The following is an 18,882-nucleotide window of genomic DNA, read 5'->3' on the forward strand; positions in this document are numbered from 1 at the left end:
GGTTTATACTTCCTTCATTTTTTTTTTTTTTAATTTTTATTCATTCATTAATTTATTTTTTTGGCTGCGTTGGGTCTACGTTGCTGCTTGCGGGCTTTCTCTAGTTGCGGTGAATGGGGGCTACTCTTCGTTCCGGTGCGCAGGCTTCTCATTGCAGTGGCTTCTCTTGTTCTGGAGCACAGGCTCTAGGCGCGTGGACTTCAGTAGTTGTGGCACGTGGGCTTCAGTAGTTGTGGCACGTAGGCTCAGTAGCTGTGGCTTGCGGGCTCTAGAGCGCAGGCTCAGTAGTTGTGGCACACGGGCTTAGTGTGCCACAAGGACAAGGGCTCGAACCCCTGTCCCCTGCATTGGCAGGCGGATTCTTAACCACTGTGCCACCAGGGAAGTCCCTATACTTCCTCCTGCAGCCAACAAACACCTAGTTGCCAACTCCATAGCAGAACGATATTACTGGATTTATATTTTAGAACCATCACAGTAGGACTGGATAAAGTTGGCCAACTGGCAACGAGATCCAGCCTTTTTCTCCTGTCCCATACCCCTAGAAAATGGCATTAACTATTTTGTATGAAGTAATCTTTAGTAGCACTGTAAAACAGGAAGGGATGTCCTGGCAGGTCAGAAATTCTGAAGTACCCTCAAAAGGCAGAAGGTAGAGAGATCTGAGGGAGGGGGGTAGGACTGGCTACATAGTTTGTGGGGCCCCTTGTTCAAAATGACTAAGAATTTCAAGATGGTAACAGGAGAGCATAAACTCGAGTGTGAGACTCTGCTATGCATGGAGACTCGTGTGACTGCTAAGGTCAAATGCCCATAAAACCAGGCCAGGAGAGAGGAAACCATAACCTCAACTCTGTAAAGAAAGGTCTGGAGCCAAAGGTAGGGGCAGCTCAGAGGGAATGTCAGGGTCATGGGTGGAGAACACAGGAACAAAGGAAGGTTTTGCAACTGTCCGGGCTTCCATGGTAGAGAAGCCAGGTGACTGGGCTCCCCATTCACCCTGCCCACCAACTCCTGCTTGTACCAAGTAGAGGCAGCTGTCCCCAGGTGTGAGAAGGGCTGAGTTTGAGGGACAGGACACCCTGTGGGGCTGAAAATACCCAAGAGGGGCAAAGCAGAAGCTAATGGCTCAAGTCACCCTGCAGCACTTCCTACCCTTCCCAATAATAAGATGACAGCAGCTTGCAGTAAATAGACATATCACATCACTCAGAGAGAGGCTAACTACAAACACCAAGTGCAGTATGTATCCAAATATTACTAAATGTAAGAGGAAAACCAACAATGTGAAAGAAAGATACCAAACTCAATGCCTGAAGGAGAGTACAGGAAAATGGATCTGTGGGTTCCTTCAATCAACTTAGTATCACAATCATGAATGGCTCTCAAGTTTAGCAAGCACCAGAATCTCCCAAAGGGCTAGTTAGAACACAGATTCTGAGCCGTACTGATTTCTGATTCAGTAAGTCCACAATTCATATTTCTAATTATTTATTTATTTATTTTTGGCTGCGTTGGGTCTTTGTTGCTGTGTGCGGGCCTTTCTCTAGTTGCGGTGAGCGTGGGCTACTCTTCATTGCAGTGCGCAGGCTTTTCACTGCGGTGGCTTCTCTTGTTGCGGAGCACGGGCTCTAGGCGCGGGCTTCAGTAGTTGTGGCACACGGGCTTAGTTGCTCCGCGGCATGTGGGATCTTCCCAGACGAGGGCTCGAACCCCTGTCCCCTGCATTGGCAGGAGGATTCTTAACCACTGCGCCACCAGGGAAGTCCCACACAATTCGTATTTCTGATGGTTTCCAAGTGAGGCTAATTGTGTTGGTCCAGGGACCACTCTTTAAGAATCACATGTCTAGAAATAAGGGTATAAACTAGAGTCAGAGGGTGAGTGGCAGGAAGAAACAGCTCTCTGGAAAGCTCGAGGCAGAGAAATTGATCAGGGACACCTAGGCAGTGACTGCTCCCTTTGTCTCTATGAGAATGTAGCCTTGATGACACTAAGTTTGTTTCAGAAACAAGAAGGGCCCTGATTGTAGAGTCTCTTAAGTGACAGCTCATAGACTATTAGCACAGCTTATTCTGGAAGAGATATGTAAATCCTGAGCATAAAGGATTAGTGATACGGCAAGATCCAAGTGGAATTTATCCCAGGAATGAAAGAGTGTTCAATATTAATGCTATATTAATATTGAACTATATATTAATACAATATATATTAATACAATATATGCTATATTAATGCTATATTAATACAATAAAGGACCAAAACCACATGATCATCTCAATAGATGCAGAAGAAGCATTTGGCAAAATCTAACATCCTTTCATAAAGGCTCTCAAGAAACTGGAGGGAATCTCTTCAACCACAGAAAGGACTACAACAAAAAAACCTCACAGCTAACATCGTATTTAATGGTGAAAGACTGAAAAGTTTTCCCCTAAGATCAGGAACAAGACAAGATGTTGGTTCTCATCGTTTCTATTCAATATTATACTGGAGAGTCTAGCCAGGAAAATTAGACAATGAAAGGAAATAGAAGGCATCCAGTTTGGACAGATTGGACTACCTCTATTTGGAGATTGTATATATAGAAAATCCTAAGGAATCCCCCCAAAATAAAACCAATAAACGAGTTCAGCAAAGTTGAGGTATACAACATCAATTTACAAAAATAAATTGTATTTCTACACACTTGCAATAAACAATCTATAAATGAAATTAAGAGAACAATTTTGGTTACAATAGCATCGAAAAGAATAAAACGCTTAGGAATGAATTTAACAAAACAAGTGTAAGACTTGTACACTGAAAACTATAAAACGTCATTAAAAGAAATTAAAGAAGACCTAAATAAATGGAAAGACATTGCATGTTCATGCGTTAGAAAACTAATAATGTTAAGCTAGCAATACTTCCAAAATTGATCTGGAAGATTCAACAACAATCCCTATCAAAATCCCAGCTGGGGGCTTCCCTGGTGGCGCAGTGGTTGAGAGTCCACCTGCCGATGCAGGGGACACTGGTTTGTGCCCCAGTCCAGGAAGATCCCACATGCCGCGGAGCGGCTGGGCCCATGAGCCATGGCCGCTGAGCCTGCATGTCCGGAGCCTGTGCTCCGCAACGGGAGAGACCAAAACAGTGAGAGGTCCGCGTACCGCAAAAAAAAAAAAAAAAAAAAAAAAAGAAAAAAAAATCCCAGCTGGATTTTTTGCAGAAACTGATGAGCTGATTCTAAAATCCATGTGGAAATGCAAGGAACACAGAAGAGCCAAACTTGCAAGAAAAGAACGTGCAAAAAAGAAAGTTGGTGGACTCCCACTTCCTGATTTCAAACTTACTACAAGTGTACAGTAATAAAGACTCTGTGATACTGGTACAAAGATAGACATATATATAAGTGGAATAGAATTGAATGTCCAGAAATAAACCCATATGTTTATGATTAATTGATTTTTGACAAGTGTACCAAGATAATTCAATGGAGGAAAGAATAATTTTTTTTCAATAAACGGTACTAGTACCACTGGTTACCCACATGCAAAAGAATGAACTTGAATCCCTACCTCACAGCATATACAAAAATTAACCCGAAGTGGATTCAAGACCTAAATACAAAAGCTAAAACTATAAAACTCTTAAGAGAAAACATAGGGGTAAACCTTCATGACCTTGCATTAGGCAATGGTGTTTTAGATATGGCACCAAAAGCACACACAATAAAATTAAAAATAGATAAATTGGACTTTGTAAAATTTTTTAAAATTTGTGCTCCAAAGGACATGATCAAGGAGGTGAAAGGACAATCTGCAGAATGGGAGAAATATTTGTAAATTATACAACTGATAAGGGTCTAGCATACAGAATATATACAGAACCCTTACAACTCAACAATAAAAAGACAACCCAATTTTTTTTTGGCTGTGCTGCACAGCGTGTGAGATCTTAGTTCCCTGACCAGCGATCGAACCCATGGCCCCTGCAGTGGAAGCTTGGAATCCTAACCACTGAACCTGCAGGGAATTCCCAAGACAACCCAACTTTTAAAAGGGCAAAAGATTTGAATAGACATTTCTTCAAAGAAGATGAACAATGACCAATAAGCACGTGAAAAGAAGCTCAACATAATTAGTCATTAGGGAGATGCAAACCAAAACCACAATTATATACTACTTCACACCCTCTAGGATGGCTAAAACCAAAAAGACAGACAATAACAGGTGTTGGCAAGAATGTAGAGAAATTTGAACCCTTATAAAGTACTGGTAGGAATGTAAAGTGGTTCAGCCACTTTGGAAAAGAGTTTGTCAGTTCTTCCAAAAGTTAAACAGTTACCATACGATACATCAATTCCACTCATAGATATATACACCCAAGAGAAAATATGTCCACACAAAAACTTGTACACAATATTTTTGACAGCATTATTTATAGGAGTCAAAAAGCGGAAACAACCCAAATGTCCATTGACTGATGAATGGATAACCAATATGTGATATATCCATACTATAGAATATTATTCAGACACAAAGTGGAATGAAGTACTGATTCATGCTACAACATGGATGAATCTCAAAAACATTATGCTAGACAAAGACAGCAGCCACAAAAGACCACATTGTTTGACTTCATGTATATGAAATTCCAGGGGCTTGGGGAGAGGAAAATGGGGATTGACTGCTCATGGGTATGGGGTGTTTTTGGGGGGAGTGACAAAAATGTTTTAGAGCTAGATAATAGTGATAATTGCACAACTTCAAAAATATATTAAGGGCTTCCCTGGTGGCGCAGTGGTTGAGAGTCCGCCTGCCGATGCAGGGGACACGGGTTCGTGCCCCGGTCCGGGAAGATCCCACATGCCGCGGAGCGGCTGGGCCCGTGAGCCATGGCCGCTGAGCCTGCGCGCCTGGTCCACGACGGGAGAGGCCACAACAGTGAGAGGCCCGCGTACCGCAAAAAAAAAAAAAAAAAAAAAAAAAAAAATATATTAAAACCATAAAACTGTACACTTTAAAAGGGTGAATTTTAGGGGCTTCCCTGGTGGCACAGTGGTTGAGAGTCCGCCTGCCGATGCAGGGGACACGGGTTCGTGCCCCGGTCCGGGAAGATCTCACATGCTGCGGAGTGGCTGGGCCCATGAGCCATGGCCGCTGAGCCTACGTGTCCAGAGCCTGTGCTCCGCAACGGGAGAGGCCACAACAGTGGGAGGCCCACATATCGCAAAAAAAAAAAAAAAAAAGGGTGAATTTTATGATATGTGAATTATGTCTCAACTTAAAAAAGAATTTGGCAAGACCTGCTTCACTTGGACAATGTTAATGACAGCTGTGTGTTTCCTAGACAATTAGAACCAAGCTTGATCCTGCTCCATATTATAATCTCACTTATGGATCTTTGGCTAATTAATCCAATCTGAAGTGTGTGTGGTCTATTCCCATCCACTTCTGACAGACCAGAAAACTGAAACTTAAAAGAACAAGGAGATAGAGACTCTAAAAAGCATGGAATGAGTCCATGACATCTATGAATCCGTATCAGATTGTTATGAAAAAGAACCAACCAGGGCTTCCCTGGTGGCGCAGTGGTTGAGAGTCTGCCTGCCAATGCAGGGGACACGGGTTCAAGCCCTGGTCTGGGAAGATCCCACGTGCCACGGAGCAGCTGGGCCCGTGAGCTACAAATACTGAGCTCTGCGCGTCTGGAGCCTGTGCTCCGCAGCAAGAGAGGCCGCGACAGTGAGAGGCCTGCGCGTCTGGAGCCTGTGCTCCGCAGCAAGAGAGGCCGCGACAGTGAGAGGCCTGCGCGTCTGGAGCCTGTGCTCCGCAGCAAGAGAGGCCGCGACAGTGAGAGGCCCGCGCACCGCGATGAAGAGTGGCCCCCGCTTGCCACAACTAGAGAAAGCCCTCGCACAGAAACGAAGACCCAACACAGCCAAAAATAAATAAATGAATAAATAAATTTAAAAAAAAAAAAAAAAAAAAAAAAAGAACCAACCAGAGCACATGAAAATGAAAAGATGATTGTTAAAAAAAATAATAAAGAAGAGTTGATCAGAAGAACGGAAACAGCCAAAGAAGAGAAAAATTGGGGAGCTGTTGATGAGTTGGAACAAAGGACTACTTCCAGAACCCAGCAAGAACCAAGAAATAAGAATAGGCAGGGCAAGCTGAGACATGGTTCCAGCAACTATCTAAGTTTTGGAAGGAGAAAACATAGTGAAAGAAATACTTGAAGAAATAATCAAAAGAAAATGTCACAGTAATAAAAAAAGAGGACACTAGGTTCAGACACAGCAAACAACAAAACCTCATCTGCAAACTTGGCTGTGACTTCAGAATGCAAAGAATAAAGCTTTTAAACACTGAAAGCTTCAACAAGAGGGAAGAACAGATTACCCACACATTAGCCTCAGACTTCTCACCAACAACACTAAATGCGAGAAGGCCATGAGGAATGTCTTCAGAGATAGTTTGGAATACGATTATTCCAAAAGGTGTAAAGGCAAAATGAACACATGCTGAGAAATGCAAGGGCTTGGAAAATGACTAACCCTACCTGACAGTCCCTACCTGAAAGAATTACTTGAGGAGACATTCTAATTAACAGAGGAAGTAAATCCAAGAGGAAGTCATGGAATTTAAGAAGCAGCGGTGAAAACTATACACTAAAAAGGGTGAATGCTGGCACTTCCCTGGCAGTCCAGTGGTTAAGACTCCACGCTTCCACTGCAGGGGGCGTGGGTTCAATCCCTGGTCTGGGAACTGAGATCCCGCAGGCCAGGCCGAGGCACGGCCAAAAAAAATAAATAAATAAAATAAAACCCCGGGGCCTTCCCTGGTGGCGCAGTGGTTGAGAGTCCACCTGCCGATGCAGGGGACACTGGTTTGTGCCCCAGTCCGGGAGGATCCCACATGCCGCGGAGCGGCTGGGCCCGTGAGCCATGGCTGCTGGGCCTGTGCGTCCGGAGCCTGTGCTCCGCAACGGGAGAGGCCACAACAGTGAGAGGCCCGTGTATTGCAAAAAATAACCAAAAAACAAAACAAAACAAAACAAAAACCAGAGTGAATGTTACCTAATGTAAATCATACCTCAATACACTTAACTGAGGAGGGGGAGGAGGAAAGGGGAGGGGGAAGGGTGGGAGGAGAAGAGGGAGGAGATTATAGCATTACAGTCAAGATCAAATAAGAAAGCCTGGATCACTCTTACCACTCAGCATCTATCTGGAGATCCTGTGCAATGCCATTTAATAAGAAAAATAAGTAAGCTGGGTAAATATTGGCAAGGATATAACTGTCGAGATTTGTAAACGATGTGACACTCTACCGAAATAAACCCAAGAGATGAACTGACAAACTATTAGAAAATAAGAAAATTCAGCCAAGTGGCAGGAATTCAAGACACAAAGATTTCAAATACACAGCAAATAATTTATATCCAAAATACAGGTAAAGGACTCCTAAAAACCAATAAGAAAAAGACAATTCAATAGAAGATGAACAAAAAGCATGATTAAGAAACTCAGAGAAAAAGAAAATGGAGTTGGGCAACACATTTATGGAAAGATGATTGCTCTCACTAGCAATCAAGTAAGGACAAAGCAAAACAAGAAAATGTCTTCATCCGTCAAGTTGATGATATCAAGTCTGGTGACACTGTGGGGAAATGGCTCACCTAATCCACAGCTGGTGTGAATATAAGTTTGCACAGTCTTTTTGGAAAACTGTTTAGCAGTATCTATTACAAGTTTCAATGCTTATACTCTTAACCCATGTATCATTGTTTTAATGATGAAAAATTCCAGTGTTTATCACTACACAGTGGTTTGATAAATTATGGTACATCTATTATAGAGAATACTATAGTACAGGTAAAAATAATGAGTCAAATCTATAAATACTCATAGGAAAAGCTCTCCTAGATCTACTATTAAATGGAAAAAATAAGTTAAATTGCAACAATGACATCTAATATCTATCTCTAGAGAGATACCCTCCACGTTGATATACTTTGAAGTGAGGTCTGCAATTGAAGAAGTAGATAAGGAAGATTGGTTTATTTGTATTGATTGTTTATTTGTATTGTTTGTTTATTTACAACAAGAATGTATTCAAGTGGGAATTCCCTGGCGGTCCAGTGGTTAGGACTCTGCGCTTTCACTGCTGAGGACACGGGTTCAATCCCTGGTCAGGGAACTAAGATCCCATACGCCACAAGCCGTGGCCAAAAACACAGAGGAAGAATGTATTCAGGAAATAATATGGTTATTTGTACACCAATGTTCATAGCACCATTATTCACAATAGCTAAAAGGTGAAAACATGTCCATCAATAGATGAACGGATAAACAACACATGGTAGATACATGCAATGGAGTATTACTCAGCCTCAAAAAGGAAGAAAATCCTGTCACACGTAACAACATGAATCACCCTTGAAGACATGCTAAGTGAAACAAGCCAGACATAAAAAGACAAATTCTGCTTGATTCTACTTATATGAGGCACCCAGAGTGGTCAAATTCATAGGAACAGAAGGTAGAATGGCAGTTCCCAGGGGCTGGGGGAAGGGGGGAATGGGGAGTTATTGTTTAATGGGGACAGAGTTTCAGTTTGAGAGGATGGAAAAGTTCTGGAGCTTCTTCATCCGGGTGGTGATGATTGCACAACAATGTGAATATATTAATGCCACTAAGCTGTACGCTTGAAAATGGCTAAAATGGTGAGTTTTATATATTTTACCAAATTTTTTAAAACACTAAATGAAAATAACAAGACAAGCAATTGTAAAAATAAGTGGACTGAGCTGATGCCAAAGGATCCCTTTCCATGAAAATACTGGGCAATAGTGACTTCCCTCCTGGCGCAGTGGGTAAGACTCTTCGCTCCCAATGCAGGGGCCCCGGGTTCAATCCCTGGTCAGGGAACTAGATCCCACATGCACGCCGCAGCTAAAAGTCCGCATGCCACAATTAAGGAGCCCGCCCGCCACAACTAAGACCTGGTACAACCAAATAAATAAGTAAATATTTAAAAAAAAAATACTGGGCAATAAATATCCAAAAAAAAAAAGTAAATATGTAACTGAGCTCAAAATAAAGAATGGATAATATACAAGTGCCAGAAACAAAGAGGGAACTACAATCCAGACACAAAAGCAGAAGCTAATGTAGAGAAGACCCCTGGAAGACTCAGATGGATAAAGGCTCCAGGGCTAGAGGCTAAGAACAGTATTGCTGTTAACCCCACAGACTTGGCCTCAGCCTGTGGAAGGTGAGGAGCTAGAGCAGCGCCCCCTGTGTAGTAGGGATCCGTGAAGGGCTGCTCCACCCATAAAGAAACATTAAAAAAAAAAAAAGGGCTTCCCTGGTGGCACAGCGGTTGAGAATCCGCCTGCCGATGCAGGGGATGTGGGTTCGTGTCCCAGTCCGGGAAGATCCCACGTGCCACGGCGCGGCTGGGCCTGTGAGCTGTGGCCGCTGAGCCTGCGCGTCCGGAGCCTGTGCTCCGCAATGGGAGAGGCCACAACAGTGAGAGGCCCGCATACCGAAAAAAAAAAAAAAAGTCTTCTGGGGAAGCAGCCAAAAAACCATTCATAGACGGTGGGAAAGAAAAAAGTCATACATGAGTAATCAAAACCCTAAGCCCTTGCCACCTATGGGTGTGGGGTCTAAATTTACACCACTCAAGAATGGAACCGCAAAGCTGTAAATTTAGCATATAAAATGTCCACGATTAGTGAAACACTCAGGCCCAGCAGAGACACAAGACCAATCACTAGAAGGACATTTTCAAGACCTGGGGGACACAAGATTCCCATAGAAAAGAAAAGGGTGGGGTGTTGATCAAGATGAGTTCACAATAAAAAATGAAGAAACAGGCTTCCCTGGTGGCACAGTGGTTGGGAGTCCACCTGCTGATGCAGGGGACACGGGTTCATGCCCCGGTCCGGGAGGATCCCACATGCCGCGGAGCGGCTGGGCCCATGAGCCATAGCCGCTGAGCCTGCGCGTCCGGAGCCTGTGTTCCACAACAGGAGAGGCCACAACAGTGAGAGGCCCACGTACCACAAAAAAAAAAAAAAAAAAAATGCAACAAAACCCATGAGGTACAGGTAGCATGTACGCAGGTACACACACATGCACACACACATACCAGAATTAGCGCCCTCAAGAACTGGAGATACCAGAGCAGGCTGAATGTACCTATGCAACACAGGCTCCAAATGACTGAGATTAAAGATGGGCCATAGAACATAATTAAGGTTCAGAAGGAAGAAGCTCAGCTCCATTTGGAACTTGCAGACCATTAAGTGGTTTTGAGACGTCCAGGTAGAGGCAAGTAGGAGCCTCCTTAGAATATGAGTCTGGAGCCCAGGGGGTAGGTCTTGGCTAGAGATGAACTTGGGGGTCATCACCAGGGGTCGCTGTGATTGGCCAGGGCCTGAACCATGGCGGGGGATGTCTCTGCAGCGAGCCGTGCGTTTAAGGGCAGGAATGTAGAAGGAGGCAGGGGTAGAGCTCGGTCTATAACACCAATTTTGATTGCAGCCTTTTCCAGAAAGTGCTTTTAGAACTTCCTCTCCCCTAAAGAGTCCCCAGAGGCTCTCTCCTCAGGCCCCTGACTCAGCCTGTCTTATTGCACTGTAGCCGTGGCCATGATCCTCTTCCTGTCTGCTGTGAGCTCCTACAGAGGTAACAAGGCCAGCCTGCTTGTCTTTATTTCCCCACCATCCTGGGTTGAGCCCACGTCTCGGCTCCAGAAGTGGCCGCTGGAATGAGTGAAATCGGCGTGTGTGTTCCGCCGTGTTGTGGGAATTCACATCATGAATGCACAGGGGAATGGGACTCAGAAGGAGCCAGAAACACGGCTGGTTTCCTCTTCCTCACCCTTCCTTCTCTCTCTCTCCCTCTTGCTCCCCATTTCATACTGGGAGGAAACAGCATCAATTCTTGGACTCAGGCAAGCCACTGCCCCTAATCCGACCTCTCATGAGCTCCATGATGCATTTGTTAGAACTGTATTTGTGAAAGATCTTTCACTCTTCTTTTCCCCTTCCCACGTTATAATGACCAGGCACTGAAGGCACTTTGCAAGTATCAGCTCATTTAATGTGTGCAATTTGTGTGCTAGCCCCATTCTGCAGATGAAGAAACTGAGGCTCTGAGAGGTGACGCGACTTTCCTGGCCACAAAGCCATGAGGTGGCAGGGCCAAGGTTCAAACCCAGACCTCTTAGATTCCAAAGCTACGGTTTCAGCCTTGCCCGTCGACCTCCACCTGCTTCCTCCTCCCCTGCCCTCCCAGCTCACACTGCTTCTCACTCACCTCCTCCTTAGCTCACACTGTGTCTGAGTCACACATTCCTTGGCAGACAAGCGCGGGTTGGGATGGGAGGGGATGGCCAGATGGGTGGTGAGTACAAGTCTCGGTTTGTCTTTTCATCACTCCAAGCATTGTCCCAGGGAAGCACTTGGAGTCCATGACCCCTTCTGGGCCCCCTCCGGGTTCCTGGGGTGAAGGAAAGAGTAGACAAAGGGTCCATCTGCAAATGAGTAGCAGGGAAGACTGGGAAATTTCCTCTGGACTGGTCTTGGGTACCAGACTCAGAGCCCACTCGTTCTGTGAATGTGACAGTGGCCCAGGAGGGCCTTGCCGTTAAGACTCTGGGCTGCTCGGACTTGACTCTGCCGGGGCTCAAAACTGTGCTGAGCCTTGGTCCAATTTGGGAAGCAAAGCCCTGGTCTGGGCATCAGGAGACTGGAGATCTAAGTGTGATGCTGCCCCCAACTTGGAGGACCTTGGGCAAGATGCAGCTCCTCTGAGCCTTGGGTGCTTCGTTTGTAAAATGGAACAGTCGTCCCAGGCCTGTCCATTTCTCAGGATGGGCAAGCTGGTATGGGGCGGGCTCTGAACCAAGGAGGCTGGGATGGGGGAGGGTAAGAAAAGGAACAGATGCTGGGGTAAGACAGCTACCACCAAGATGGTCAACACCAAAGCGGTCATTCTCTTGGGCTAGGCCAGGACTGTCTCACTGAGCGTCTCCTGATAGGTAGCCTGGCCCAGACCATGACAGGAAAGATGGGGCCAAGAGAGGAAGGAAAAGAGGAGATGGGAAGGAGGGGAAGTAGGAGGAGTGATATATTGGGTGGGGACGAGGGACAGAAAAAGCTAACAGAAGCAGAGGCACCCTGGATCCTGGATAGGGTTCTAGCCCCAGCTCTGCTTCTCACTCCTGTGTGACCTTAGTCAACTACAGCCCCTCTCTGAGCCTCAGGTTCCCCATATGCCATCTCACATTTTATAAGCTCCTTGGTTCCATCCTCCACTTGCCTTGTGAAGCCTGGGTCCATAGGTTCATTGTCAAGAATGCTTCCTTGAGACCCCCCCTCTTGCCTCCTTCTAAAATTCCTGCCTCTCCCCTCTGGGCCCAACAACCCTCAGTTTAAGGGTTGACCCCTTTATGTTTTGACTTACACTCTGTGACACATCACAGGGCAGAAGCCTTAGCTAAATCGCCTTTGGTCCCTCCTACCAAGCACTTATACATAGTAGATGCTCAACGAACATTCTGTTCATAACATGAAATGGTCAGATGGACAGAAGGATGGATGCCTAAAAGAATATGCCTGCTTTGTCTCCTGATTAAACTCCTGGTCAAAACTCCCCTCCTTAAAAAGCCTCTGGACGAATCCCCAGCCATGATCTTCTTCAACAATTCGACCAAAGGAAGTTACAGCCCCAACTGCTGCCCCTCTCCCCTGCCCATTCCCAAAGGCTTTCCAGTTGCCACCCTACATTAACTAGCAGATTCCAAGGAGCTTGGACCCTGCCGCCTGCCCTTAATTACCCATGCTCCTGGGTGGTCATCCAATGAACACAGGAAGCTCTGTTGAAGTATCCTAGAGTTTTTCTGCCACAGAAAACCCTGCAGAAGTCCCCGTGAGGATTCCTGCAGGTCATAGAATTCAGGGGTTGTAGGCGAAGTTCCCAGACAGAGAGATGACTCTTTGTGGAAAACCCAGGTTCTAGCCCCAAGTTGCCATCATTTCAAACTGCGTACTGTCCACAACACACACATGTACACACCCGGCCAGGCGAGAAGCAGAACCTTACCTTGATGCTCCTCCAGTTTCCCCATGGTCTCGATCTGCTCCACCAGGTCATTTGAATTCCACTGGCTCATCCCAATGAGGATGGCGTTCTTCCCTTCGGCCACCTCCTCTGTGGAAAGAAGTAAGGATGGGCATGAGTCGGCAGGGTTGTGTAGAGGTAGCCCTAACAGGAGCCTATGTCTCAGGGGGTATTTATTTCTTCCTTTGAGTTGAGGAAGATGTCAACTATTGAAGGTGTCTATGGTTACAGGCAGGTATAAGACATCCAGGAATTTTTCATTGCAAGAAGGCATTGTGGTTATACCCTACTGGGTCTCCACATGTTACAGCAAAAAAAAGTAACAAGGGAACAGTCATGAGAGAGGCTGAAAACTCATAGAAGGCTCCATTCCTAGCACTCAGAGTGGTATTTCTTGAAAGGCAGTGTGTTTGGGAAGAAGAAGTAAAGCCTTACCACTAGGTAGCAGTTTTTCTTTAGGTGAGTTACTTGGCTTCTCTGAGCCTCAGTTTTCCTATCAGTAAAATGGGACTGGCAATGTCTAATCATAGAGTTGTTGTAAGGATTAAAGGAGAGATAATGAATATAAAGACCTTGGTGCACAGGCGGTGCTTACAGATGGGAGACATTAAGGTTACTTCTTCACATGAGGAGTGAGTTGCCATCCTTGTTTGAGCAGATCAGGATTTGAGTGGTGTAGGAGCGGCTCTGGAGTAACTGAGAGAGCAGAAGACTTCTGCCTCTAAGCAAGTCTTAAGCTATATGGAACCCTTAACCCACATCTCAACGTTATGAACCTCTTAATGCTTCCATTCTCCCTTTAGTCCTCCCCTCAACCCTGTCTCTATCCTTGCCCTTTCCCAGTCTGAGCTCAGAGGAATTGGTGAGGTCATATTCCCTAACACACTGAACACAAGCCCCTGGGTCCCACACATCAATTACACATATCTGGTGCAGTCCCTCATCCCAGAAAGGGACATTGCCTCAAGAACAAAGCCACAGGAATGCCCCCTCTCTCTTTAAAGAGACAGGCCTTCCTGGTGAAGACCTTTGTGCCTTTTCTCATAGAGCAGACATTAAAGGGTCGTGAGGAGAATTCTTAAGCTCATCGTAACTGAGAACAAAGAGATAAGACCCATTTCACTGCCAAAGAACTTCACAGAGCACGTGGAACCAACATGGTGAATCTAAAGCTTGGGGATCTGTCCAGAGTTCTGAATCACTCAAGCTCAGTCATCCAGACCCCATTTCTGGCTGGGACACCTCCTCCTGCCTTATTTGATTATTTTATGTGATCTATTTAACATCACTTACCAAATCCTTAGTATGCATTGAGGTTGTTAGAAGTGTTTTACAAACACAAATTCATTTAATTCTCATAACAATACTAAAAGAGGACAATTATTATTATCTCCATTTTATAGACAAGGAGACTGAAGCACGGAATAGTTCAGTAACTTGCCAAACGTCACTGGCTAGAGCCAGGATTTAAACCCAGATATACTACTTCAAGAGTCCTAAGATCCTGCCCTCCTGATGGCCTGCCTGTCCTGGACATCCTGTATTGGCTGCCCAAGCACCACACACCACCAGACAATTTCCTGAACCCGGTGTGTTCCATCTGGGCATGGTTTACACCTCTAGGTAGCATCAAGCTCTGGGCAGAGCCCCGACTGGGTTCCAGTCCTGAGCTGCTACATGTGAGCCTGTACCTTTACAGATGTCCCTCAGCTGTTCCTCTTTTCTTATTGCTTAAGTGGGAATAACAGCTCTGGTTCCACAACTCTTTCTAGCAAACTCTCATGAGGACGACTGACATAGTAAATTTGAAAAGGCTACACAAGCCAGAATGCTGTAAACAAATATCAGGTAGTATTATTCTTGGGGAAGCAGGGTCACCAGGGGGTTAAGAGCTCCATTCTGGCGTTAGATTGACTCTTTTCAATCCTGGATGCACCATCTGCTAGCTATCCGACCTTGGACAGTAACTTATGCTTTATGAGCCTCCATTTCCTCATCTATGAAAGGACATCACAGTAATGCCCACGTCCTAGAATGGCTGTGAGGATTCAATCAGATAATGAGACAATGAAGGTAAAGTGTGTACACGCACGACTAGCACACGGCGGGAGCACAGATGTGGATACCAGCGCAGGAAGACGAAGGTACCACCATCACCAACACCACCAGAGCACGTGGAGATATGCCCCGGTTCCAGTTATGCTGCTGCCTACCCCTAGGTCATTTTGTCCCAGCTTCGGAGCGGGGTCGTCAGGGTCAGCCTGTAGCCCACCTTGAGTGCCTATGTCTCCTGGCTCAGTTACCCACGCGTGCAGTTTTCTGCTTGTTCATTTAACATTCATTCTACAACGGAGGGCTTCCTGAGCAGCTGCTGTATGCAGTGTGAGACACGACCTCCATCCTGTAGGAATTCAGCTTTGTGAAAAAACACAGTGGGAAACTGACACAGTCAGATGAGTGAGCTGGGGCTCCTGGTCCAGTGCTGGGTATACAGCAGGTGCTTACGCGTCCTAGATCCTGGTTCTTCTATAATGCGTGATCCCCATCTCACGGTGTACGTGAGGCTATCAGAACCCCGAGAGGCTTCAGCATCTTTTCCCTCTTCCTTGTATCTGCATGACCCACCACCATCTTTCCCTCTTGGCCTTCTGTCTATCTCTCTAGGAAATGTATCTCCTCTCAGACTCTCCCCGTGTTCCTCCCTGCTTGATGCCCATCCCTGACCCAGGTCCCTTTCCACTGATCTCTGTCCCTCTGGGTCCTGGGATTTCTCTGTCTCAGGCTCTCTGCCGTGTCTGTCCCTCCCTCTGGGCCTCGATCACAATTACTCTTTGCTCTCGCTCTGTCTTTATCCCAGAACCTCTCTCTCTCCTCTCTCTGGGTGGATGTGTCTCTTTCTTGATCTCTTCTCTGGGTGCCTGTCCCTCGGAGCTTTCCACCTCTGCAGGCCTTCTTGGTGTCTCTGATCTCTCTCTCTCCTGGGTCACTGTCTCTCTTTCAACTCTCTTGGTGTCTCTCTTGGTGTGTCTGTGTGTGTGTGTATGTGTCCCTCTCTCCCGTCCTCTCTGAGTCTCTCTTGCTCTCTTTCCCTCTCTGCTTTCTCGTATTTCCCCTGGCTTCCTTGCACTCTCCAGCCGCTCCCCAGCCCCCGACCTCACAGACGAGATTTCTCTCCTTCTCTGGGCCGCTCCTCTGCCCCTGCGCTCAGTACTCAGCCTTAGATCTTCACCCTGGCAACAATGGGCTTGTCCCGAGTGGCAGCAAGAAACACACACACACACACACACACACACACACACACACACACACACACACACGGAAGCAGCAGCTGAGAAATCTCCTTTTGGAGTCACTCAGGAGAACCAGGGAGACGTGCGCCTCAGCTCTGAGCCTCCGCTCCGTTTCCCCTCACTGTAGTTGGAGACTCCCAGTGGAGGCCAAAGGCCGCGAAGGGCTTTATCTGAATAAACGTCCTGGTTATTGACTTTGCTTTTCGACTCCTGGTGACTGTTCCCTATGTGCCAATGCTCAACCCCGGTGACCCCTGGTGCGGACAGAGTTTTTGCATCTACTTCGACCCCCCTGACCCCCAGTCCCTGCCCATTCTAGGTGCCAGGCTCAGCCTCACCCACCAGTACCACGCCCCTGGCCTTGACCTCAGACTGACTCCGACCCGAAACAAAACCTGGATACAGCGAAAGCTTTTCTTCCTACCCTGGGGCCTCTGTGTCTGCTGGACCCACAGGACTTCAAAGCGGGGAACCTCCTTGTCCCGTGCTAGGCAGGCTTCACCTGCAGCTCATGGAGCTGAGGGCTCGGTCACCTTCGGCCATCAGCCGGTCCAGGACCCTCCAGCACTCCTTGCCTGAGGCCAACAGGCCAGTCTCTCCACGGACCAGATATGCGCTGCGCTGGGGCCTCTGGGACACAAGATTGCTAACCTCCCCGACTGGGGACTGCTCGCTCCATGCCCCACCTACGGCCATACCACCACCCTCTCTTCATCACAAGGGGGTCCCCACTCAGCCCATTCCCAGAAGCCTTTGGGGCAGCTCCTTGGCATTTGCTTCTTTACGTCCCCTCCCCCAATGAGAGGGAGGGTCAGGGGTCAGCGACACACCTGTGCTTTGCTTCTCTGAGGGCTCCTTTGCCCAGCTTCCCAAAGCGACATCCTCCACTCCAGCCACGAGACAAAGCCTGTACCCCTGCTGTGCTCCAGAGTGGGACCCGGGGCCCAGAGGCTCAAGACTCGCCTGAGGTCAGACAGTAGCTAGTCACTGCCCTAGCCCTGAGGAAAACCTGGCTGCTCTGACCCCAGACGACCTGCGCCACTTCCCTCTACGCTCAGAGATCCTGAGTTCTGAGCCTCTGGTGTCCTGGTGCAGGAGCAGGGGCACACAGGACCACTCCAGAGCCTGGGCAGGAAGCACATCCAGAGGCTACTGGGCCGGGTCTGCCCTCCCGCACAGCGCTGAGCAGGTGCCCCCCTCGCTCACTCTGGCCACACCAGCCTTCCTATTCACTCCTCCCGTAAAAGCTTCGCACTGGCTGTTCCCACTGTCCACAACACTATTCCCTCATATCCTCACCTGGCTCATTTCTTGTGATTCAGCTCTCAGGTCAAGGCCACACCTGCTGGGGGCCTCCAAATTGCCCAGCCACTCTTATCACAGTCCCTTACGTTATACTGGGGGGGAGTGCCTCCATTTTTATTTTTAACGGCATTACTAAAGCTATAACTGACATTCAATAAACTACACATATTTAAAATGTACAATTTGGGAATTCCCTGGCGGTCCGGCGGTTGGACTCGGCGCTCTCACTGCCGAGGGCCCGGGTTCAATCCCTGGTCACGGAACTGAGATCCTGCAAGCTGCGCAGTGCGGCCAAAAAAAAAAAATACAATTTTTTTTTTAATTTTTAAAAAGTACAATTTGATAAGTTTTGACATATGTGCACACCCAGGAAGCCATCACCCTAATCAAGAGAGTGGACATATATCCATCACACCCAGAAGTTTTCTCCTGTCCCTTCTGATCCCTCCTCCCCACCTCCAGGCAACCACTGATCTGCTCCTGTTGCCATAGACTCGTTTGCATTTTCTAGAGTTTTCTATAAATGGAATCATAATATGCACTCTTTCTCAGTCTGACTCTTTTTCACTCAGCACAGTTATTTTGAGATTCATCCGTATTGTTGTGTGTATCAGTTCATTCCTTCTTATTGCCAAGCGGCACTTCATGAATACTGAATACATGAATGTACCGCAATGTGTTTATTCATTTACCCATTGATGTACGTTTGGGTTGTTTTCACTTTGGGGCGATCATAAATGAAGCTGCTATAAACATTCAGGTACATGTCTTTAGGTGGACATATGTTTGCTTACCTCTTGTGTAAATACCTAGGAGTGGAAAGGTCGTTATAACTATGATAAACTTTCTAAGAAGCTGCCGTCTATTTTCCGAAATGGCTGCCCCATCGTCCGTTCCCACCAAGCAGACTTTAAAAGTCCCAATTCCTCCTCCTCCTGGTCAGTTGTCTTAATGAGTCGTTCTAATAAGTGTGAGGCAGTATCTCCTTGTGGCTTCAGTTTACCTTTTCCTAATAACTAACGATGTTGAGCGTTATTTTCATCTTTCACCTTTCATTTTTCATTTATCTACCTTCTTTGGTGAGCTGTCTGTTCCTCTGCATTATTTTATTTATGGAAACTATCAATAGAGCTCGCTTGCTTGTACGTTGTCTTCCCACCC

At 46.6% G+C, this 18,882-nt stretch overlaps 1 protein-coding gene across 1 annotated transcript in view; it reads right to left on the reverse strand.

The window, feature by feature from the left end:
* PITPNM3 (PITPNM family member 3) overlaps positions 1-18,882 on the reverse strand; it is a 92,520-nt gene that overhangs the window by 52,348 nt on the left and 21,290 nt on the right. Inside the window, 1 exon segment of the mRNA XM_032617816.1 lies at positions 13,109-13,216. Within this exon segment, the coding sequence (XP_032473707.1) occupies positions 13,109-13,216 (108 nt within the window).

The sequence above is a fragment of the Phocoena sinus genome, chromosome 20 (assembly GCF_008692025.1).
Source record: "Phocoena sinus isolate mPhoSin1 chromosome 20, mPhoSin1.pri, whole genome shotgun sequence".
Classification (NCBI taxonomy): Eukaryota; Metazoa; Chordata; class Mammalia; order Artiodactyla; family Phocoenidae; genus Phocoena; species Phocoena sinus.